This window comes from Stenella coeruleoalba (genome assembly GCF_951394435.1).
Source record: "Stenella coeruleoalba genome assembly, chromosome: 11".
NCBI classification, from domain to species: Eukaryota; Metazoa; Chordata; class Mammalia; order Artiodactyla; family Delphinidae; genus Stenella; species Stenella coeruleoalba.
The window spans coordinates 82,894,799-82,921,276 of record NC_137157.1 but is presented as its reverse complement, the minus strand read 5'-3'; the positions used below and the strand labels follow the sequence as shown (position 1 = coordinate 82,921,276).

The window sequence follows — 26,478 nt, the reverse complement described above, 5'->3', positions numbered from 1 at the left end:
GTGATACCATTCATAACATGGACAGTGGTCTCTTTCATATATCGCCTATAGTCGCAAACTTAAGTGCCAAGCAGATGGTTGAAATCTGTTTCGTATAAAATGTGCGCTTTTTTCCCCCAACTGTGTTCTTTGTATTCATATTCAGCCTAGGTTTGAGCCATCAAAACACTGGCACTATGTCGATCATTAGCAGCATTTTAGACAACTGGCAAATAAGGTATTCACTGTTCTCCACAAAATGTTCAGCTAATATTTCCCAGATGTATAATTAAGGCAAAAGATCATCTTCTTAAATTGGTATCAGCACTTTGGATGGCTTCTGGCTTCCAAGAGATACTATCAGTGGAAAACAATTTTATATCAAAAATAAGGGTTCTGTTTCTGGGGTGCTTTTGTTTGCTTGTTATACAGCTGCCCATAAAAAGAAATCTATAAATTTCCCCAGGCTTCACCTCCTGTCTAAAGGAATAGGTAGCTAATACAAAATGAGTCATGTTACTTTTACTATGCAAATCTATGATTTGCATAGATAAGTTTCTTCAAGTTATTTAATATTTTCTAATTTTCAAAATATTTGTACAAATATTACTTTAAAAATCAACAGTGTGTGACTTTTTAATAGAAAATCACTTTTTTGTTGCCCAATAATTTGTTCTATACAATGATTCATTTTTATGATTATACACAAATAAATGAATTTTAATTTGCATAGGTTAGAGCATAGGAATATGTTAAAGCAGCAAATTCGTTACTTAAATACTTGATATATGGATTCATGCAAAAACAACTTTTGGTGTATCAGATTTCCTACATATAAAATGGGAAGAGATGTGCTTTTAGGATATTTCATAATTAGCAGTAAGCAGTCAGAAGAAACTATAGCTATATTGTTGCTATTTAGGTACAAGTTACCTGGGATCAATAATCATAAGTGCATTTAAAACAATTATAGTTGTATTAACTACAAATTTTAAAAAAGTAAGTCAATAAGCTTCTTACGGGTTTTTTTATATGCCAAAATAATTTTCAAATATCAAACAAAAATATATAATTTTCATTGAAGTTCTGACCATTTTATATTTGTCAAGAATTAAACCTAGTTTTCAAAGTTTGAATTCAGTGGCTTGCATTAAGAGATATCCAAATACTTTTATAAATTTTACTAAGTTTAAGATGCCTCATTAGCATCAGAGGATAATTTGATACTCATTTTAAAGCCCATTTTATAGACGCATGACTGAAACCCCCCAAATTTAAATGACTTGTACATCACAAAGTTTTAATTCTTGATTTAGAAACTGTAGGAACATATGCCAACTTTGTATATCACTAAATTCTGGATTATAAAATATATTAGCAGTAAGTTGCCCAACTGGGATGACTTCCAGATTTTCTTTCTTGTTTAACAGTAGGAAATTTGCACATTTTCCTCCCTCTAAATGTAGTTCTGGTTCAATAAGGCTCTCTTGTACTTCTTTTTTTTTTTAAACAATCTTTATACCTGTACCACGAGAATAAGAGAATAACACCCATTCCTTATTCCTAAATTAAAAAGAGGGAGGGAGGTTCAAGAGGGAGGGGATATACGTATACACAGAGCTAATTCACTTCGTTGTACAGCAGAAAGTAACACAACATCGTAAAGCAATTTTACCCCAATAAAAAAAATTAATAAATAAAAGTTTTTAAATTTAAAAAACAGTATTCTGTGTAGCACAGTTTGATAAATACTTCTCTTTAGCAATGTTTCATATTTATTGTTATAAAATGTAAAACAAGGATTATGCTCAGAAGAGAAATATATTATCATCTAACTCAATTTGTGTATACTTAGAAAAAAGAAATCTGCAATAAATTTTGAAAAATACTGTAGGAAAAGAATAGAATAAAAAATTCTACATCATAATTATTAAGCAAAGAATTAATTTTAACACACAGTACGTTCCTACGCTAACTCAAATATACGAATCTATACTTAAAACTTACAGCTAATGTGTACAGGGACTTACTGATACCACAGTCATATTTTCAAAGTATAGATAATACGGAAGGTCATTGGATATGTAGTCAAAGATTATGTTACTGATGGTATAACTACACTTTTTTTCAAGCACTGGGTTTTAAATAAAGCATGCAATCTGCCAAACGTAAGATATTAGCAGTATGTGAAGCCTGCCCTCTCAGATTATATAGCTTTTTAATGCATCTTTCATTGGTTGTTCCTCTACTTCTTGCTTCATAGGGTTTAACATTTCTCTTTAGATTGCCAACTATTAGTGCATATTAGATCGGCTGGCCTGATGCTAATGCTAATAGTTACCTAATTTATGTTGAGAACCACTTAAAATTTTTCTTTGGACTACCTGTTTGTAATCTTAGTTGATCTTGCCACTTTCCGGGCCAATGTTTTATTTATTCATATAAAGACATACAATGTCCAGAGCCCCCCTGTTGTCCTAATGCTCTACTGTCTAGTCTTTTTTTTTTTTAATTCCATCTTATCTTTATAAATAGACTTTCAGCTCTTTGACCTAATATGCCACTCTCTTGCTTTTCATATTCCCCCACAGTGCCTTGTTTAGCAATCCATATATAATGTATTTTTCACAATATTTGTAATAGTTGAGGATAGGGATCTGACGCACCTGAGAGTTTCAAACACATAGAATGTGAATCTTATCTTTCGAAACACTTAGATTCAAAATAGTTCATAGCAATTTGAGCACTTAATCCTGAGTAAGAATTATACATAGTACTTAGATTTAAAACTCCTAAAATATACTATGGTTACATGTTCCTGCCCAACACCACTCCACTGAGAGGGAAACTGAGAAGTGATTCCACATGTTAAAGGCTGGTTGTATAATATATTCTGTCTCCAAATAGATGCATAAATGTAAGAATCCTGACCACTAGAGTGAGGAGCTAGGAATCTTTCAAATGTATTTCAAAGTGGTGAAATTTTAGACTTGAGAGATTTTAGAGATTATCTAGCCCACCTTCGAATTTTACAGATGCACACGCTAAGACCCCAAATCTCTTCTCAGTATGCAGGGAAGAACTGGATCTTGAGATCCTACACCCAGCTACTAACACTTTCTTATTAGGTTATACTTCCAAAGACAAATCAATGAAGATATTGACAAATGTAAATTTTTACCAAAAAAGAGGAAATTGTTCTATGCTTTAGGAGAAATACTAAAAATCCACCAAAAACCTGCCATTTTATATGTATGCCTTAATATTCTAACACTTAAATTTCTAATCTCAACCCCAAATCTCAAATATCCCCAAATGTAACTCAGGCGTATCTTGATTTAGCCTTCTTGAATGCAAATTTTCCATTAAATATGAACTCCAATACCACCTTCAGATTTTTAAAGCTGAATATTATTATATGTCCCTATAGCTCATGTCATAAGATTCTGTGCTGCAAATGAGAAAGTGGGAATGAACTTTGTTTCTATTTCTATGAAATATTTCTTCCTTTCAAGATTTTCTCCCCAAAACTGCAGCTTCATCAGGATTTGGTATGATTTATTCAAAATCAACTTATTCAAAATTTCATTACCCTCTAAGCGAAAAAGTTTCTCCTAAATTCCAAACTTTTGTATGTGTGTATGTGTATAACTATTTCATTCCCCAAAATAAATTCTTCACATAACTCTTAGCGACACCCAATTATCTTTTAATTTACTTTTGAAAGTCTATATAGTCTGCTCCTTTACTTTGTTCCTTAAATTGATTATCAGGAGCTTCTGGATGCCTTTCTTTCTCTAGAAGAATGCTTTTAAAGCATTCAATATTCCTAAACTGTTTATAGGTCAAATTAGATCCGTTTTATTCTTCCAGTAATGCTAAAATTTTTAGAAACGATTACACTACCACATTTACATCCCACAGCCCTTAGGGCTCTCAAAACAATACATTTTCCTGTGTTTCCCAAATGCTAATTATGTTTAGGACTGGAGAGAAATAGAAGTTCTGGTCTCAGAAATAGCATTCATTGTTATCTTTGTTTTTCCATCCCAAGGTGTTCTGTTTGATTAATGGGACTTTGCATACTACATAGAAGTTTTCTTCGCATCCTGATAATACTATGGGGGAGATGACAATCTGAATCTGATATTGTATATTCAGTTAGCACTCATTCAAGGTCAAAGTTAGTGAATTAGTGAATGAATCAGAAATTGAAGTTTGATTACCAGTTCACTCCTTTCACTACACATTATCCTAACAAATCTTCAACATAGATCCCTTGTAGTGCTGATAAAAAAGAAGAAATATTGGCATTAATTTTATGACATCTTCCTGCAAACGCTTCTCAAACATATTACGAAACTCGACAGCAAATTTTTTAAATGGGGGTTGAAACAAAAGGACATCGAGAAACAAGTTTTAAAAAAGTCTTTGGACTTTGTAAATTATTGCCCAACAAACTGGCTCAGGGTAAATAACCCAAAGGAAGAATTGTAAGCAAACAAGTAATACCTTGACTCCAGAATTAGAATAAAAATGTTTTAGATCTTCATCAAGCAACCTATATTAACTGTGAATGAAAAATTAATAGCATAAATAAAACCTCACTTTTTCATTTTGTGTTCTCTTATGTGAAGACATATTTTTCATTTTCACTGTGTTTCTTTTTCATTAGGATGCTCTTTTATTAGATAAAAATTGTTTAAAATGACAAATCAACAGATCATATTTGCAAGTTTCACAACCAACTCTCAAACAACCTACCCCCTTGGTACCATCATCCTAATTCACATAAAAACAGAAAACAAAACCCAAATCAGTACTAAAGTAAATAATTTACTACATTTAAAATAAATTTTGATTAAAAATATACCAAGAAAACAAGATTTGGGCCTGTGTCCTATTTTACTACTAGATTAAAAAATATACCAACAAGCAAAGCAGGTTAACTCTTTCCTTTCTTTCTCAGTGATGTTCCTGAAGCCCTAAAAGAGAGGACACATCCTTTATGGAATTGCTGCTCAGCATCCCAACTGGTCTAACTCTCTTAAAGTGCCAATATAAAAAGCTTATAAGGTTTCAAGGGTGCCTTTTCTTTGGCCCTATACGGCAAATTTCATTTCTTCATATTACATCTACTCTCAATGCATCTGATACTCAGGTTTAAATGTCACAGAAATGACTGGGATGGAGAGGGGAGGCACGTGTGCATAGAACATAATAAAAGCCTATGCAGCTCTACAATGAGAAATATTAAAAATGAAGCTACTAATACATTTTTAAGAAACATCCTATCTTGTTTTTTTAACATTTTCTCTTCGAAAAAACACATTCTTTCAAAGATGTGAAGAGCAGAAATAGAAACACTGTTACATATGAAAGTTTCAAGGGATTTGCTGCCAGCAGCTTTTCTTTATAGTGTTCCTCTTACCTACAGTATGTGTTGGCACTGGCAGGTAGCCCTAATTCGTTAGTAGCCAAATTATTTTTGTCCCTGAAGTACGAGAAATCTCCATAGCACATGAATGAGACATGGTTTACTAGTTTACACACATCTTTATAACTCCAAGAAACCAAAACTCATTCACAAATGCTTTCATTTCAGCTGAGAGAAGGGCTGCAGAATACTACAGCTACCTACTTTGAATTCCTGGTCCCCATTCTCCACGAGAAGACAAATAGAAAAAAACCTTTTACACTTCCATAAAGAACTTTGGTCCTTAATGCAAGAAAAATAAACAGCTTTCTGCTCACCATACTCCACATTTCATCTAAGCCAAAATAGTTCAGTAGAAGGCATTAAGAAAAAACGTCATTTAGTAATAAACCTAAATGTCTCCAGATAAAAATTCGTCACGACAGCATAGTAGGTTTAGATAACGTGGTCCACAATAGTTAGCATCCTCTTACTGCATGATCACCAACTACATTTATATAGTGCTGTACCACCTTCACTAACTCATAGAGAAAATAGGAAGCAGACATAAGCAACACTCAGAAATAAACATATAACACAAGTGATGATTCAGCTATAGCAAGAAATCTCTGAATTCTGAGGCAAGACGAAAGTAAATGCATTAATACTAAACAGCCAAGTGACTGAAATGTCACTTAGATACAAAGAGAGATTTAAAATACAATGAGCTGAGTTCAGTTTTGAATTGACTTAAGCTTCGATACTGATTTCAAATGTCTATGAACAACCACAAGTTTTTGTTTTTAATTTTCCTTCTGTCATGTTTTATGGGTAAAAAGTCCTTACACTACCTTGTAATAGATTACTTTCAAGCTGGGTGACAAAAGGGCATAATGACCGGAAAATGATACAAAAGAAACAGAAAAAGCATGTTAATAAGTTTATCAACAAACCTGGGTAATTCTCATGAAGTACAGATTAAGGTTCAGTGGTTCCAAACTGGCAGCATTCAAGTTGGGTTCATATTTGGGTTTTTTGTTGTTTGTTTTTTAAAACCACCTGTCCTAAAACGACATTGTTTATGCTAATTATCTTTGTTTATGCCACAATTCTGTTTGTTTACTACATTCTTTTAAAATACCATATCCCTATAAACAGTTCTCACCAGAATTCTTCTAAATCTTGTTTCGGTCTGGTCCTTCTCGGCAGCCCACTGAGCAGAATGCAGCTCTACAATGAAGGCGCAAGAGCTGGGAACAACTTTGAGTCTCTGACTCCTCAGGCTGGCAAAGGCAGGGAGTACTGCTGAGGTTTTACACTCAGGCTCCGAGGGAAAAGGATACTGAATGTGGAGAAATGCAACACCCCCCTATTGGACAAGCAGAACCACACGCCACAGTATCTCCAGAGATGTAGGAACTCTCAACTAGTAAGTGAAGAGAAGAATAGACAATGCTAAAGAGAAGGGAGTGCAGTTTCCAAACTGCAGGAGGAAACACAGAAGTCAGAAAGGATGAAAAGGTCACCTCCTGAACCATTATTAGTTCCTGATTAAAGTGGAGAAATATGAGGCATTCTCTTAAAGAATGTCCAAACAAGTGCTGTTCGCTGAAGCAAAATAGTATGTCTTTAAATTTTTTCTTCTCCAGCAATATCACTCGATCATGTTCATCCATATAACATTCAAATTTTATATTTAATGTAAATGACAATGCTCTCAATCAGTGAAAAGAAAAAAGGACAGAATGAATGGAGCAAGAAAGAATTTGCTATGTTTCAGTCCATTTCTTGTCCAACAAAATGTTTCCTTTAAAAGGAAGATATTTCATGTTTTGGTTAAATCTTTGCACATATTTCTATCTGACTGCCATCATCTGAGTCAGAAACCTGACATATTAAACTATATATAAGTTAGAACAAGAGAAACGTCAAGATTATTTTATTTCCCATGCTGTTAAACTCATTGAAATTATAAATGAGTAACAAACTATGGAAGAAAACCAAAATCTATCAGTTATATTTATTTAACTCGTCTATAGAAAGGGAGGTATTCAACATACATAATACACATCTGCATTATACACATACTCATTAGGTGGCTGGAGAATTGATTGTGGAAAGAACAGACAATAAAAGTCAGACTTTAACCATGAATATAATTTGGCTTTTTAAATGCATTATGAATGTAATACCTTTGAAATAGCTTCCAGCTCTATGGAGGAGTAATGTGCTCAAGTATTAGAACAGGCCTTATTAGTTGCCTCTCAGGTATGGTGCATATACAGACTTTAGTTAAAAGCTCCCTAAGCACAGATAAATACATTATTGTATGCTGATTATACTTGAGAAACATAAGACCATATCAGCGTGTGAAGTAATCATAACATCCACACATTTCTCTATCTATCAACCTGCTAAACACTGAACTACCTGACATTTAACCCTTAATTGTTCTTGGTAATCAGTCAGATCGCATCGCCTGCTAAGTCTTCAGGACAGTCCTCCAGTTTGAGTGTGACACAAGTATGGTTTGTCCACTGCTTCATGCAAGCTGCCTTCCAAACTAATATCTTAGCTCAGTTAGCTTGCAAATTATTGGGATGGTAATTAAAATCTATAATCAGTTGTAGGCACCTTTTCCTCTACAAGGTAATAGAAAATAAAAAATAAATAAATAAAATGAACAAAGGCAGATATCAGAACATCCTGAAAACATAACATCAAACTTACAGGTTTACAGGTGCCATTAGGTGACAATGTGAGCCGAAAACTTTCCTTTGATTCACACCTAGGGGTTACCTGCTAACTTGAATGTATTTATCACTCATGAGCACAATGGTTTAAAAAAAAGTTTTTAATCAAGCTTAATGAGTCTGTCCAGGTGATAAATACATTATTACTATGGACAAACTTTAGGTGATTAAAGTACTGCTAATGTCAGAAATATTCTTGCAGCCCATTAACAGTGATTTTTCATGGTAATTTTTAAAATTAATTTTTCACAGTACCTGATGTATATGTCCTTCTTCAGAAAAACACTTAAAAGTCTCTTAATGTGAAAAATTATTTCTTTAGTCTATATGGCCATAAATAAATTAGATGGGAATATAAAGTAAATAGTTAAATTTTTGTTGCAGAAGGTTTTACTCTTGTAGTGTTCCCTTCAACATGTAGAAAACTGGCAGTGTGTTTCTGCACCCGTTTTGAGAGAAGCCACCAAATAGGTGCTATTATAAGCTTAATCTGCTTCATCCCACTACCTTAGAGCCCAACTTTTTTTTTTCTTTCTAGACATTAATAGACTGTCTTCTTAAGCAATCATCTTATACTTGCTTTTTAATTAAGTCTCTTAACATAAAACAATTAGAAAGTGTAACAAGTAGCTTGGTCATAAAACAATTACATTACAGTCAAATAGGATAAATATAAACATAAGGAAAAATAGAATACAATATTATTGATAGTAACAAAAAATGCTTTTTTCAGTCATCAGAAACAAACTGATATTGATATTTAAGACAAATATTTTAAATATTTTCATTCTAAGAACATGAAAAAATAAATGGTATTCTGAAAGGAAAAACCCTTAGTTACAATTTTTATTATTTATTTTCAGGTAAATATATAAATTCACTGTCTTCATTTAAAATTTTTTCGGAGAGTTCAAGCGTTCGTTCTAGACACTATTACTAACATTTAGACCATGTTGCCAGTTATGTTTCCTCTAAATAGTATGAGTTAAAAGATTTTGCTTACAAATAATTCCTTAGAGCATACTTTGCCTATTCACCTCCCACCTGAGAATTGTTTTTCATTAATCATAATCAATTATGTTAGGGATGCTTGACAGTAAAAATAAAATATTTCAACTTCTTTACTTTTTAGAATCATTGTTCAATTTGCTTTACCTCCTGAATATGTTTTAGCAGACAGTGAAATTGTTACTACTTCTGAATTATTTAGCAACTGTTTATTAGTCTGACAGTATTGATCATGTTCATTTCTAGGGCTGATAATACGGACATAACAAATCTATATTCCAATTTTGATCCAGACATTTAAGTTTTGAATATTCCTTAAAGTTTCAAATAGTCTACAGGTTGGAAAGGATAATAGAAGATAGACAAGACTACTGATGAAACTAGAAAAAAAATCACATACAACTTCCAAAATACATAAGCCCCAAGCAACTTATTAATGTCCTCCAGAGCAATGTTCTCTATTTCATACAGAAATTTAGAAGTCTTCTTTTCAGATTTCTGACTAAGTTTGAGTGAACAACTCATCTATATCAGGTGAGCAAACAGAATAAAAACTTAACACTCGATAGAAATGACCTACATATCCAATGAAAGTTGCAGATAGTTGAAAAGGCAAAAAAAGCTGACTATGTATGAGAGTGTAATTACAGCATATATACCTCCTTTGGAGAATATAAATATTCAATATTGAGTCTGCATGATATATACTCTATGTGGGTGACTATAGATACACTCAGCCATACAAATTCAGTGTAAACAAATAGTAATGATTTACTGAGATTTTTGTATGTATTACCAATTACAACCACAGGGGAAATTATTAGGAAATTTTATATTGTAGGACATTTTTCAAAATTATTTTAGCTACTAATATTTCCAAAGATGCTGTCTATACTGACAACTCTATTGATTATCACTTGCTTATTTAATTAGGCAGTTAGAAAAGCACGCCTCTGAGTGACAAAAAACTGAAATTCTCACCAGGAAAAAAAAAAAGTGTTAAGAGATTTGAGCATCGGAATAGGAAAGGGAAAAGTTTAGTTTAAAAAGAGATAATTGAAAAAATACAAATAAAGTTCACAGCAGGAAAGCTTGCCTATATAAAGGAATAGGCTACAGCCTGTTAATATGTAACTACCTTTTTATAAGAACAGTCATTTAACAGGCTTACAAATCAGACTCAGAGTTTTATTTTCGAAAAGTATAGAGTTGAAGAATACTATCATTTAAGTGTCGCTCTGCACATACTAGAAAACTCACTATGGTATTAAGCAGTAGTATGTTCCAGTATAAATAACTTCAATACCTACATATGAAACAGGCTATGTTTACCAAAAAAAAAAAAAAAAAAAAAAGCTAACTATTTTAAAGAGTTAATATACAGAACTTTGAAAAAAATAATTCAAAACTGTTAAGAAAGCTCAACCGTTCACTGGAATTATGTGGTGAAGATGCACCTTAAGTTTTTTTTTTAAAAAAAAAAAAAAGAGGAGGAGGAAATGAAAGAAAGAAGACAGTATTAAAGTATATATGCTGGCTATTTTACTTTCTCTCCTGATCTGATATTGGTTTCTCTAATAGCTGACCACATTCAAGTATTATTTTATTCTCAATACCCCTCTTCTCTTCCATTGCTTCACTTCTAGAATGTTTTAATCTTTGTCCTTTCTTTTTTCGTCTTTTCATATCAAATTCAGTCTTTTGAGCGATGAACAGCTTGACTTAGCATATTTTTAACCAGCTGGTCTAGCACCTAGCTTGCATTGCATAGTCAGATACAACAAATGTTTATACAGAAGGTAGCTTTCATGAAAATGAAAAAAAAAAGCCTGGGTATCATGCATCCTGGCTTTTTTTAGCTTTTTTTTCTAATTCACCATACAGAATACAAAGTTTGAATTCTTTTTAATGGCAAACAAAATTCTATTTATAGTTCCAAAAAATGAACTTATGCTAGGATAAGAACTCAAATTTAAAAACTGCAGTGTGTACTTATAGGAACACGAAGAGGGCTAAAATTCTTTCAGAGCCCTGCTTTACTTGCAAAAACATCCAATGGAAGGATATTACACACATTTCTCTAATAGGAAATACTTGACTACAAATAAACTTATTCCCATCATAGCAAAAGGGAAAACAGAATAAATCAAAATTCAGCTTAAGACAGTGCAAAAAGTGGCCACTAAAAACTTAAAAAGGGATCATCCCCATTTTTTTTGACATTTCAGAGTAATGTACTAATAGATTCCTGTGATGTTAAATTTTCTTTAAAAAAAAAATCTGCTCTCTTATATCAACAAAAGGTCATGTGCTTTACTGAGCAGCTTCCAAAGTTTTACAGAAGAATCAAATAGGAACTTATAGCCTCCGTTTTAACCACCACTAAAACCTTCTGTCACCCCAGATATTACGAGACAGAGATGTTGAAAATGGTAACACTCTGCACACAAAAGCATTTAAAAAGGTGTAGAAGGGGAGAAAAATATCAATGAAGGAAGAAAGTAAGAGAGTGAATGAGAAAGAGAAAAGCAGCGAGTGGGAGAGAGAGAGATGCTTAATGTTCATTTAATTTCCTGTTATAGGACGTAACCTAAAAATATTAGCAGAAATCCCGGAGACTTTGCAAATCAGTTCCATTTGGTCTGGGCAATCAACAAAAATCAGCTAACAAGACTGCAGAAGCACTAGCTAAAAGCTTCTCCCTTAAAACACGTTTTAAGGGAGCATCTTCCAATGGATTCAGAGACTACTGTAAAATGGGATAGTTGCACTTCAATATATCAGGGGGGAAAAACTGTACTCACCTTTCAAACTCCTGAGGTAAATCAGGGTCAGTAAGCATGCTGGAAAAGCACAATTTCCCTTTGTCACAGCAGCCACCTATGATCGTCTCCAACTGAACCTGTCAAGTGAGTCCAAACCTTCTAAACCAATTGATTTTCTCCCTCCCTCCCTCCCTCTCTCTCTCTCTCTCTCTCTCTCTCTCTCTCTCTCAATCTCTCTCTCTCTCTCTCTCTCTCTCTCTCTCTCTCTCTCTCTCTCTCTCACCCCCCCTCCCTCTCCTAGGACTCCTTGACCAGTCTCTTAAAGGGGTAGCGCACTTCCAGCAGCGGGTCGGGCTGCTCCCCCTTCCTCCAGCCACACGCTCTCGGGCTGCAAGGCACTAGACAACCTCAGGGTGCCTGTCCTTTCCTTTTAATTCTCCCTTCCAGACATTACCGAATGTGAGAAGTCAACTCATTTAACGCGTCTCCCATACTCTCTCCTCTAAATAATAAAAGTCACACACGCACACGCATGCACACACACACACACACAATATGATTTTTGAAAATGCATTTGCTACTGATTAAAAGAGAAATCTGTAACCTAACAGAACCCCGATTAAACTGCATTTATTAACTCATTAAGCAAAAAGATTAAATGTTAGTAATAGCATTTTTACACAAAGAATTGTTACGCCTTCTCACCCTTTTCTAGGCTCTCTCCGTGCGCACACGGAAACACACACACACACACACACACACACACACACTCTCTCGCACACAACAATCAGGCATTGTTCTGAGGGAAGAAAAGCAACTTTGACAGATTGAAATATAGCAGAGGCCCCTTCAAGGAAACCTGTAAACAACTTGTCACTCACTCTGTCGGTCTCACTGTTAGCTCGCGCTTTCCACAAAGTGGTGCGAACGTCCTGGCAACCCAACCAAAGTTTCCTCAGCTCCAAACTCCATAAAACACGATGTGCGATGCGGAGGGGAATAGGTATCCACATACCAAAATAACGCACACTCCAGGGAACAAAACCCCAAACCAAACCAACAAATGAAAACAAAAAGATGGTCCTAACAAACTGTCCTGCTCGGGATTGCTGGGGAGGTCAGGGCGGGAAGCGCTCCCCTGGCTGGGGATCTCTTTAATTTCCTCTGCCCAGGCAGCCACAGATAACAAGGTGGACAAACTAGGGCTTTACGGCTCCTAAGCTGGCTGGCAAGGCACAGCCTCCATAGCAGTTCCAATTATCTAGATAAAAATCTGGCAGGCGAGGAAGGTAATCAGGTAATGTACCTTTGACATGAAATGACAGAGGCACATACACAAACACAGAGAGAGACACTTACACAGACACGCATGCAGAGATGGTGGCTGCCCCGTGCACCGCAGCATCTGGTCAGGGAGTAAGCACACACTCACCAACACGAGATAGTGTGCATTCTTCACACACACACACACACACACTCACACTCACACACACACACACACTCTCACACTCACACACTCAGTCGCTCACACACGCTCTCCACTCCTACTGGGAGGGTTCATTCTGCACAAAAGGCTACATTACAGAGCCCGCCCCAATAAGGGAAAGAGAGAAAAAAAGCCTTCCATTGTTGAGAGGGCAGGTCAGTTGATTAGATTTTCTGTGGAGAATTCCACGAGGAAATTCCCTTCAAAGCCGAAGTGATTAACTGGGGGCTATTCTGGAAATGGAGCAGACAATGGCTCAATAGTCTGCACAGCCAATGTCCAGGCTGGCACTGAACTCACTTAAAAAAAAAAAAAATAAAAGCCAGACTCCCTGTTCTTTTCCACACGTTCCCCCCCAGCCCCCTCCGCTCCTTCCAACTTCCCCTCCCAATTCCTTTTATTTTGCAGCTGGACAACATTAAGGGCCTTTAAAACCACAAGGGTTGACCCCACAGCAGTTTGATTAGGTCCCACTTTTTTCTCCTGGCGACAGGCAGACAGTAAGTTTACTTTTTTAGACATACACAATGAGACATTACACACAAATTCCAAACAGCAAAATCAATTATTAACCTTATCATATTAATAAATTTATTCTTCATTCAAAGGTTATAACATTTTTGCCAAAGTTGATAATAACTTAATAATGAGATCTATCATTCAAGGGGTATCCTAAAAATACATGTATATACACTACAAAATCAATGTGGAATAAGACTGAAGCATGTCACTATGGAGTTAAGACACTAACAGAACACAGAATTATGACCCGCCCTGAAAAAAGCTGTTAACAAGGGATGTGGCAAAAATGACTTGATGCTGACATGATTTTCATTTTCAGCAGTTGGGGAAGGGGAAAGATATTGTCTTATTCTTGTCATTAGCCTCAAATTATTTTTTATTATAGCAACAACCCATTCCTACATAGAAAGTGAGAAAATTGTTGCATTATTTTAAATATCTATTATTTCAGCACTTAAGGGGGCTACAGTCTAATACACTCTAATTGATAAAGCATACAAAAATAATTTTTTCCATTGTTAATGGTGGATATGGGGTTTAGGGAATGGTAGCTGCCTGGCTACGTACACTTTAAAAAATAGTTTTTAAAGAATTTCCTAATTAGGGAGTCTTGTTTCATCTTGTATCAATAAAGAAAAATGAAGGAGGAGGAAGGGTAAGTTACAAGGGGCAACGAACGGGAGCTGGAGTCAGGAAGAGGAGGGGGCGGCAGTGAGGAGAGGATGCAGGGAGAACACAAGAAGGAGACAGAGTGGCAGCATAAAGATAGAAACAAAGATAATGGCCATAAGGCAGGATGCTGAGATCCGTATGGTCCCAGCTGCTATCTTGCTACAGCTACTACCTCTGGTTGTTTCTCTGAAACTCTAATCCAGAAGGTCACCAGAGCAGGTAAGAAAGAGGGTTTGAGGCCAACTACAGTGTAAAGCAAAGATGCTCATATCACATTCATCCTTGTCTTTGGTTTTGTTTTTATAGACATTTACTATGTGCATGTGTAAGTACACACATGCCAAACAAACACAAAGGACGTATAGGAAAATGTTAAATGGTGTGGAAGTCAGTTTAAGAGCTTAACATATTTCTATAAACATTTCTGCAGCCATTCAAAACAAATTATTTCTTGCAAAATTATCCTTGAAGAAACTGAAATAGACTAGGAACTAGACAGAAAATTTGCCAGATATAATAATGATCATCCTAATAATGATAACTTGAACTAATGGAACTCCAAGCTCATAAAGAATTCTGTTCACATAGATTAGCTCACGGATCATATGCAGCATAGAAAAGTGTGTGGGTATATATAGCCCTAAGTTTCCCAGTGTTTAAACTTTGGCAAAAGGAATTTAAAGTCATACAACTGGTTAGTGGCCCATTTGTTACTTGAAGCCAAATCTTATTTCACTTCTGATACCATAATACAGAATAAAATAACACTCCAGAATTTATACTTCAGTGAAAATCCCAAGATGGTACTCACTTTTTAAGTGATTTAAAAGGCGTTCAAGTAATTGTTAATGAATTTAAATTTGATATAATCTCATTGTCACTAAGTTAGTACTGTATTTGATGGCTGAATGAAATAAATAGTTTTAAATGTACCTTTCTAGGCTGTAAAAGTTTTCTTTCATTTGAATTCTACATTGCAAATTAACATTTTTGCAAGATTTTAGAAGTCAGCAAAAGAGAAGGCAGCTCCAAAATATTCTCTCAAATCCTGTCATTGATAATTTTATTAAATAACTGAATTGATCCCAGCAACCCAATGCTTAATAGTAAATTACCATTATGTCTTCTTTTTATTTTACATTAAATGTTAAAATATTTAAATATTAAATATGTGCTAATGACTAGCACATAATATGTGTTAAATAAATCTATATTCTTTATCAATTACCTGAAAAGTTCAAGATATTCAATTGGTTACATACCTGGTATTGTCTACATCAGAACTAACATCCCAATGTGATTTTGCTATACTATTATAAGTATAGGTCTCCAGAAAGTTTCATAATATATGTAGACTGAGATACACTTTACCATTCACTGAACATTTATTAAATGCTTAACAACATGTTAAGTACGGTGGCTTTAAAAGTAAAATTCAAGAAAAATTTCCAATAAATCTAATTTTAAAAATATATATGAGCAAAATTCAAATTAATTGTTTTATATGCAAGCTCTCTAAGGTAAATATGGTAAGAAAAGCTAAAACCAAAAGCAAATGCATGAAAAGCAATGACAAGAACTTACTGAACAATAATTAAATTGGTGGGAAATACAAAATGATCTACAAACACAGATGTACAAATATAAATGCATCTTCAGAGAGAACCAAAGCACAAACTACAACAGAAACCCCATAAAACATTTAATGAGTCTCTTTGACATTGCCGCAGCAGTATTTTGGAAAATGGGATGAACCTGAAAAAGTGTGCTTTTGAGCTCATGTTGTTTCCATTGTAGATATAAAAATGAGACTCACACAAGCTAAGAAAATATAAGATATGCTAGTGAACACTGCTGGAGAATTCTCAAAAAGAATATCAGGAAACAAGTTATTTCCAACTTTAACCTCTTTCAGACACTGTTTCAACAAGTTTTTCTAATATTTCTCTTCTCAATAAAAGGAAGAATGTCCATTCCCCTGTTTTTAAGATAGAATTGTTAAATATCCTCTATTTTAATAACTGAAACTGAAATACGTAGTCACAGGTACAGATAACACTTTAATATTTGATACATGTTCCTATCATCAAGCAATAGTTCATGGAATTTGGAAGGTTATTTTTGAGAAATGAAACTTTTAGTATTATAACCACAATGAATTTAATATCAGTGTCAGACAATACCAATATTGTGTTGCTTTAACCTGACACAAGAGGCATTAAGAAAATATTCACTTATTGGTTTTTTTTCCCCCTACAGTTATTTGCTTTATCACAAAATATTAAAAAAGAACCCTTCCTCTTTCAAAAAAAAAAAAGAACTTCCAACCAATGTACGTCTGTGAGCCATTCACCAAATGCCTGGTGAGCTCACCACTGACCTATCAGGTGCAGCTTAAAACTTTGACTTAGAGTAGAATAAGTCATTGGACCTCTTTAGAAACATACCTAAGAAATTCAACAGCCTCTCTTCCTTTTAAAGACCTAAAATTCAATTCCCCATAATACACTTATGCAAGAGAATTGGCATATAATCCCACCCTCATACTCTTCTGTATTGTCAGTTGGTTAGTTAGAATATACAGATGAATTGTCCTCAGATCACATTTTTGACCAACCAGTGTTCTTCAACAACACATTCTTTAAGAATGTGTTCACCTTAAAAACTCGTCTCATACTTGTCTCAAAGAGATGATGCCATTCCCAGTAATAGCTCCCACTGTTTGGTATCTTACTATTTACCTCCTTCAGAAGAATTTGAAGTAATTTAAAAATGATAGCTTTTAGTGTTTGAGAACTTTGTACCAGTCACTGCGATGCACATAAAATAATCTCATTTAACATTCAACACAACTATATGAGATATGTAGCTGTATCATCCCAACTACAAATGAGGGAACCATGGCTTACAAAGAGAACTATTTGTCCGAGGTCCCAAAACTAACAAGTGAAGAAATGGGCAACACCAAAGTTATGACAACTTTCCTCCAAAGTTCTCAAAAGGCACCAAATGTTAATTTATCTCAAATATACCCTAATAGCTATTAAATATCAAGTGTACAGGAAAGTGCTTATAAGAATGTTTTAACGCTAAGAGAATGTTTAAACGTCAAAGTTAGGTTGAGCGATGATTAACCTATCCTCACAAATAACTTGATATAAAAGATGATTCTTTTTTTTCTTTTTTTTTGCGGTACGCGGGCCTCTCACTGTTGTGGCCTCTCCCGTTGCGGAGCACAGGCTCCGGACGCGCAGGCTCAGCGGCCATGGCTCACGGGCCCAGCCGCTCCGCGGCATGTGGAATCTTCCCGGACCGAGGCACGAACCCGTGTCCCCTGCATCGGCAGGCAGACTCTCAACCACTGTGCCACCAGGGAAGCCCAAAAGATGATTCTTTATACAACAATTGAAAACAGTTAAGAATAGCACCCTCGTGCTATTTATGGTGATAATAAACATCAGAGTTAGTACACTCATCATAAAGTCTGGCTCTCTTTTTAAAAATAATTTCTAAACAATCTCTAACATGATTACAATTTTGGATATCCAAGGGAAAATATAGTAGTCCTCACTTTTCTTATTATACTGTACTTACCTTTCTTCTTGTGATAATGTGGGATGAAAAAATGCCTCTGTGATGAGATGATGTGAGGTGAATGAGGCAGGCACTGTGACATAGCATTAAGCTACTATTGACCTTCTGATGATATGTCAAGAGGAGGATCAATGTGCTCTGGTGATCCTGGGTCATACAGTCATGACGATGTCAACAGATGGGGATCACAGGCAGAGCCAAGCTGAGTGGTGTGACATTTCACCATGCTACTCAGAGTAGTCGCACAATTTAAAACTTACAAATTGTTTACTTCTGGAATTTTCTATTTAATATTTTCAGACCATGGTTGACCACCATGGGTAACTGAAACCACAGAAAGTGAAACTGCATATAAAGGAGGCCTATCTTCTGGCCGCCATGTAACTACTTTGCAGTAGTGAAATTTCTGTCTTACAGAAAGGATCATTTCAGGAAAAGATATCTATTAGGAAGATCAACCTAACTTACACTTTAATTTTTTTACTCGTTACACAATCAACTCTCCTTGTGATAAGTGGTGTTGCCTAACTGTCGCCAGTTCATGAGGTTGAAAAAGACATGAACCAATCACTCTGGTGGTAATAGTCAAGACCCCTACTGAGTAAAAAAATCCATATAACCCATGAGAAGAGAAGCCATTCGAATGGGACCATACCTTAAAAAAGTGTTCTTGACCACCAAACTTTCTGTTATGTATTTCTCAACCTGGAAAGAAATTCAGGGAACACACTACATTGAGGCAGCAGCAAAGTGAAAAGTAGCACCATGATATTGCTACAATGTGGCTACTTATTAATTTCTATAAAATATTTTAGTGTACATCTTTCAGGGAAGTTTTTCCACTGTAGTTGTGCTATGTATTTCTTGATGTTAACTAACCAGAGCAGAAATAAGAGCGAAAACTGAGTGAAATATGAAGACATTTGAACACTTAGCTTCATTAGTAAGTTGATTTCACTTGTCTATTCTCTATATTCTTCTTTGATTGCATACTAAGTAAATGACAAATCTTCTTCATGGTAAATTAAAATATTATCTATTAACAATGTCCAGTCTGTTTATGTCTAGAACACCACAGAGGAAAGAATCGTAGCTAAGCTGAAAGGAGGCCTGAGCTCTAGGCCTCTATTCCTTCCTTACTAGTGGTGTGGTCTTGTCTACAACTTTAACATCTCAGGGAAGATGATTTTTAAGGTCCCTCTCGACTCTCAAGTTCCTATTCTTTAATCTATTCTTTGATAAATCAATTTATAATCTGCAAAGTAAAACTTCTTACCCTTCTCAGTTTTGTTCCAGTTATATACCCTTTTAAAATTGTTTTAAGAACAGCCCTTGTACTTTATTTTGACCCTTTAAAGAATGCGATAACTCTACATTCACACATCAATATAAGATTGTGAAGAAAAGTATCTTTTATTAATTAAAGTTAGTTTGGCTAAATTCAATTAAATTAAAATGACCAGGAGAACTTAACTGGTCACAAAAAATGACCACATTTTCAAAAGAACTAATTTTATGACTAAATTCACCTATTTACGATCCTGAAAATTTTGTGCTTGAATTTTCAAGTCACAGATTTCATTTTTTCTGATAAGTACAATCACATTTATTGGCATTATCTAATTCAATGATAGAATTAATAGCAGTTTATTACTATATTGAACACATCATATGTGTGTGATGGCAGTGACTGGCACTGTAGGGAGAAATAAATACAAGGGATTCTGCCTTTATCTGAAATTTCAAGACATCAAATGAGAAACTCAAGGACAAACTAAAAAGCTGAAATGTGAGAAATCCTGACAGGCAAATTACATTCAAGAAAAACTAGTTTTTAAAATGAATTTTGTGGACACTGTGTAGAACTCCTGCCAAATACACAGCTTCTTTATTTTTCATGCTATTGTTAACAAAAATGACTTACTGCCATAATTTAGAAAATAATTCAGTCAGACTATGCACAGGATTAAAATGCAAAAAAAAAACCCAGACATTATCAAAAGACTGTATTCATTCAATTACTCAGTAAGTATGTACAGAATGTTTAATTTACACTTGTATTGTAAACCATCTATATATATTAAAATTTTATTGTTTATAATGTATACTTTCATAAATGGAAAAAAAGATAAATTGATATTTGTAAATTTCCCTAAAGTTGAAGAACACTTTAGGTATCAAATGGTATGTTAGTATTTAAAAACACTTAAATGTTAATTAACTCTTAACAAATCATGGGTCTGTAATCTGAAACATTTATTTTTAAGTCTTTCTTAAAGTCAAAGCACAGACTAAAAGACTATAAGCATTTGTAAGATATGCCAGCATCATATATGCACATCTTAAAAAAATAAAAATGCATGCCCTTCCTGGTTTGAGGACCAAACTTCAGATTCATTCAGGCTTTATAGGTGGACCATTATTCTTAATCTTAAAGAGCAAGTCAACTTAATAAGCACTGTTCTAGTATTGAGTGTGTTCCTTGAATTTTACTAGACATACTGAGGGGGAAAAAATGAATCAATACACATAATTTTTTTATGAGCATCTTTTCTGGCCAGAGCATTCTCATAAAAGGTGAGGACACGAAGATAAACACTTTTTCTTCAAGGAATTATGACCTAGGGCAAAATATGGACATCCTGTTCCAATAAAAATATTATCAAGTTCTTACTAACTAGAAATCTACGATTTTCACACAGGTTAATTCATTTAATTTTCAAAACAAATCTGGAATGTATCAGTTACAAATATTAGTTCCACGTCACAGAAAAGGTAAGTGAAGTACAGGAACAAAAATTATCTAGCTTCAGATTACACAACTAGTAATAGGCAGAACCCCAGTTTGAACCCAACTCTTCCAATTACCAACCTAGTGCCTGTTCCACTCTACAAGAGAGCTACTTCCAAAAGTTATCACAACATAAGATAAAATGATAAAAGTATTATTTAGTGAAACAAAATTGTGCGGGGATTTTAAGTAACAAGTGACTTTAACTATTTTCTGAAGTTCAATAATTTTAGTATTAGTTTGTTGGAGTTAATAAAATATAGATTAGAGAATCAATTGAAAACCCCAGAAGCACTATGAGAATTCAGAATTACAGTGGGGAACAAAAGCAGTATAAAGAAATCAATAGCTTTTGTATATATATGATCACCCCCAGTTATCAAAAGATAACAGGGATAAAAGACCCCATCAGCATTAGTAACACGAAAGATAAAATATCTAAGAATAAAATCATTCACATAAAGACCTATTTGAACAAAGCTTAGTTATCAAAAGATAGTGGGAAAAAAAAACCCATCAGCATTAGTAACACAAAAGATAAAATATCTAAGAATAAGATCATTCACATAAAGCCCTATTTGAAGAAAGCTTTAACATAATATGGAAAGATATACCATGTTCCTGGATAGGTAGCATCAATATCATTTTTTTCTAAATGACAGTATAAATTTAATAAGTTCAAATTAAAATACCAGCATATGCTTAAAACACTACACAAACTAATTCAAAAGTTTGCCTCAAAAAATAAGTAAGAAAAATCATTTTAAAAATCTGAAAAAGCATAAGGGCTCAGGTAACCAGATATTAAAATATAATATAGAGTCTCAATGATTAAAACAATGTATATTGAATGGATTGAAAAGCCAAAGGAATAGAAAAGAAAGTACAGAAAATACCCAAACACAGAAGAAAATTTCAGTATATTCTATCTAGTTAATGATATAGGTGGCTTTCAACAAATGCTCAGCAATTACCTCATGACCAAGGCAAACAGGAATATAAATTCCAAATGGATAAAGATTTAGATGTAAAGAATAAAACCATAAATCCACCAGAAGAGAACATGAGCAATCTGCAATATAATCTTGGCATAGTCTTACTGTTTTGGAAAAACAATATATGCAACCCATATCAAAGGAATGTGATAGCCTCCATAATATGTAAAGAGCTCTTTGAAATCAATGAGAAAAAGGTTAACAATCCAATAGTAAAACAGACAAATAATATAACTTATTCAAAGAAAGGAAATAGAAGTGGTTCTTAAATAAAGGAAAGATGCTAATATCCTTTAATTTAAGTGCAATTTACAACTACAATGTGATTACTATTTTTTTTAACCTACCAGTTTGGCAAAAAATGAAAAATTTAACATTTTGTTAGGCTGTATTCATTCATAAATAATTTGTCCTCCCCCTTGCTAAACTTCCCTACAGTGGATTTTACTTCCTACTCCACTACTTTGCCTTAGTCATGTTACTTGCTTTGGCCGATGGAATATGGAGCTTTCTCTGTGAATGCCTGATTTGGCTCAGCTACCTTATCTTGTTTCTGCCTTCCACCATGAAAACAGCATATCTCAGATAGGGGCTAGTCCATCAGCCTGGGTCTTAGAATGACAAGAGACATGGAGTCAAATGGACCCCAACTCAGTCCAATCAGGCCAACACGCAGCTGACCCACAGAAACCTCATGTTACACATGCAAAAAAAAAATTTTTTTTTAATTGTAATCCATGGACAGAGTACGGTTGTTTGTTAACACAGCAAAAGCTTACTAGCACTTATAGTCCGTTTATGACTTACAGAAACACATGTTCTTGTATATTACTAGTAGAACTGTATATCAATATAACCCTTCTGGACAGCAATTTGGAAACACCTACAAAAATTACAAATGCAATTCCACTTCTGGGAATGTATTAGATATATTTTCAAATGGGCAGAATGTTACATATTCAAAGTTTGTCACTGTGGAACAGCATGTAATAGCACAGAACTGTTAGCAATCCAAAGGGAAACAACAAAGCAATGGTATACTATAAAGCTATTAATAAAAGAAAATAGAATGTAACTCTGCACTGATATAAAAACATCTTCAATATAATAATTGCTGATATATATATATATATATAAAGTAAAAAAAGCAAGGTACATATCTAAGAACTGAGTACAATGTGCTACAAAATGTGTGAAAATAAGACATCAAGTTTCTTTTTGCTTATATGTATATAAGAAAACCTTGGAAGGATATACAACAAAATGAAACAAAATGGTTATAATTGTGGGGACAGGGGGAAGTCAGAACTGGACAAATGGAAGACAGTTATGAGATTAAAACCTTTCTGCTGTATGCTTTTTAAAGCTTTTTATACTTTTTCTTTATTTTGAATGTGAATCCATTATGTTTTCAAAAAAAGTTAAATATACATAAATTAAATTAAATACACATCTAATTAAACTAAAAACTCTCCGATGCCTGCTCATCAACGATACACAAGATTTCTCAAATTCGTATCAGCAAGCCCCACACATCTTATTCTTAGATGCCTATAATTAATATGTAATTTTTGTTATTCAAAAGCATTTCACCTGCTAAAAAAACTAAAAATCTCATTTTTAAAATAATCTTCAGTCTTCCCTCCTGGCACAGTGGTTAAGAATCAGCCTGCCAATGCAGGGGACACACGTTCGAGCCCTGGTCCGGGAAGATCCCACATGCCGCGGAGCAACTAAGCCAGTGTGCCACAAGCTCCCGAGCCTGCGCTCTAGAGCCCATGAGCTACAACTACTGAGCCCATGAGCCACAACTACTGAAGCCCGCGTGCCTAGAGCCCGTGCTCTGCAACAAGAGAAGCCACCGCAATGAGAAGCCCACGCACCGCAATGAAGAGTAGACTCTGCTCGCCGCAACTAAAGAAAGCCAGTGCGCAGCAATCAAGACCCAACTCAGACAAAAATAAACAAACAAACAAACAAATAAATAAAAGTCCTCAATTTAATGATCTTTTTCATAGAACATGATTTTAGTTTTGGATATAAATGTTTCTTTAACTGAAATTCAAAGACCCCAGTGAATATGTCCTTGGGGATATATAATATTTTTCTTTAACAGAGGCTTGTATATAGTTTGAAGAGTTTGAGAGATGATAGCCTAATTATAAATAAAAGTCCTTAACATGTCATATTTGACTTTTAATGCTCTGACATGGTCTCCTTACCCAACCAAATCTCTCCTACATGCCATGAACTTCATGCTCCTGCTGTACCAGGCTGGTAAAGTTGCTGACAAACAGCCTGTTGCTTCTTTCTTCAATGCTTTTGTGTGAAATGTGCATTCCTCCTGGAATATCTTCCACACTCCCTTACCCCATTTTATCAGGCTAATTGCTACTCATCCTTTAAGATCTGTTGAAGCTGCAGATTCCATTGGAATCCCATGTTGATCCCTTACCTGTTATCCTTCTTGGGACTCCCATAACAGGTAGAACATAAGTTCCCACTACTTAGCTCTAAGCTCTAAAAAGATGGATGCTCTGTCTTATTCATTATTGTATCTTCCAGACTATTTCAATGTTCTATAATACCCACGGCATGCTCTATCTATCTGCAAAAAAAGATCAGGAGACCGCGGGACCCTGCGTCTGTGTGTCCTGGTATCAGGCCATTGCACAGCCTGTTTCCCAAGGCCAGGACATCATCACCTTTACACCACGATTAAGTATTACCTCCTCAAAGCAGCCTTCCCTAGGCTAGGATTGAAGTGTAAGAAACAACATGGGTGGAAGGTCAAAGTCCGTGGACAACTGTGGTGGTATTAACAGAAGTTTGGAAGTTGGGATTTTTTGTGGGAAAAGTGATGCTACATTGAATTTGACATAATGGCAGAACTTCTGAGTAAAGGTTTCTAACTTAGAGATGGGAATATTACACTGAAGTGTGTAAAAGTATCATAGTAAAAGTAGATTTTATTTCATAAGTATGAAAGTCTGTTTAATAAGGTGAGCAAAGTACTAAACTAGAAAAAATAAAGTTTCAAGAAAGGACAAACATAATGACAATTTTTTTAAAAGAGGCCTATTTAAAAAACCATTGATTCTGGCAACTTAGTCAGTAACTGTTGAGAGATGCTCTTGAAATACCAGAAGAAAAGAGTTCATCTCTGATGAAATGAAACCATAAATTCCATAGCCTTCCTCCACCTCTCTGCAAACACACACATACACACACCCCACACACATACATGCCCACACGCACAACTATTTTATTCCCTTCCATAAAAAAGACTCTACAAACAACACAGGGTCTCCAGATTAAAAATTACGTTAGAAACAGAAAAGCATCAACTGAAGGCATACTCTAGGAAAACTATACCAGGGAGAGAAGAAAATGTAGAAAATTTTAAATGTCTAGAGTTTTGAGGAAAAAATAATGGACTTCTTTATTAATTTCTGAATGGTAATAAGCCCTGTGAAATACAACTACCATTACATTTTTCCAGGAGTCCAGACGCTATTTTGGCACTTAGGCAGTCACTGCCATTTTGACTGCATTTAAAATGATCAAGTATGCAATTGCCCACTGTTGTCCTTTTCTTTCAGTACAAAGATTTAAATCTTATTTCTGATCTAAAAATATTCCATTTATATCTCTTTGCTGATAGATTTTCCTGTTGCTTTATTTCAAGGTCCTGTAGAAATCATTAGTGACATTATGCCAAAGGCTGAACATCATAAGCAACCTGAACAGTTTGATTCACCTAAAAAGCAACGCACAATTCACTGAAAGAAAATGCAATAATGATCCCGTCCAACTAAAACTGTTAAATTAAATGGAGAGAACCTAATGATTTCCCCTTATCATTCTGATATTCTGGAAACATGGCAGGGGAACGATAAATACCAACACATATGTTGAAGATGCCCACTCTTTTTTAGCTTAAGGAAAGCAAATGAATTCTTTTAAAAAGAAACTGCCCTGTTACATAAAGAACGTTCTAATGGATGCATCTAAGTGCAAACAAAGGGCAAATAACCTCCTAAATTAATACATATTTAAACAAATTCTTAAGCCAATTAAACAAATAGAAAGCTATCCAATTAAGATACTGAGGAAGCACAGGAGAAAGCAGGAACTGCTGCCTGAACATAAGCAGGAACTGCTGCCTGTTTTTCAGTTATGAAAAACACAAATGAGAAATCACATTCTATTAGTTCAAAACAATAAATTTATCTCATTTCTACTTTTCTATAATTTCTGTCAAATACATATGATCATGCTTTTCTGTCACATATATGCAATTCTGTCTACATACCTACAGTTTAAGAAATTACAAAAGCAGATGCAGAATTCAAGGAACTGTCCTTGATTCCTGAATCTGACATATCCATAGAAAAGCAAAATTCAGTATCAGGGAAACTCAGACTGGTTAATTTAATGGCCTGACCTTAGAGAGCTTTCAGAGATATGTTTAACGGGATTAAACAGACTATAGCC

General features: G+C 34.6%; 1 protein-coding gene across 13 annotated transcripts in view; it reads right to left on the bottom strand.

The window, feature by feature from the left end:
• The window catches only part of SOX5 (SRY-box transcription factor 5), a 993,819-nt gene that overhangs the window by 388,192 nt on the left and 579,149 nt on the right, over positions 1 to 26,478 (bottom strand). For 4 of the 13 annotated variants that reach the window (XM_079938022.1, XM_079938025.1, XM_079938028.1 and 1 more), the window contains exon 1: positions 11,961 to 12,029. The exons of 8 other annotated variants lie outside the window; for them this stretch is intronic. In XM_079938022.1, the coding sequence (XP_079794148.1) occupies positions 11,961 to 11,998 (38 nt within the window). In that variant the 5' untranslated portion in view covers positions 11,999 to 12,029. Of the gene's footprint in view, positions 1 to 11,960; positions 12,038 to 26,478 lie in introns of those variants that run through there. One more of the 13 variants, XM_079938027.1, reaches the window with a different exon arrangement.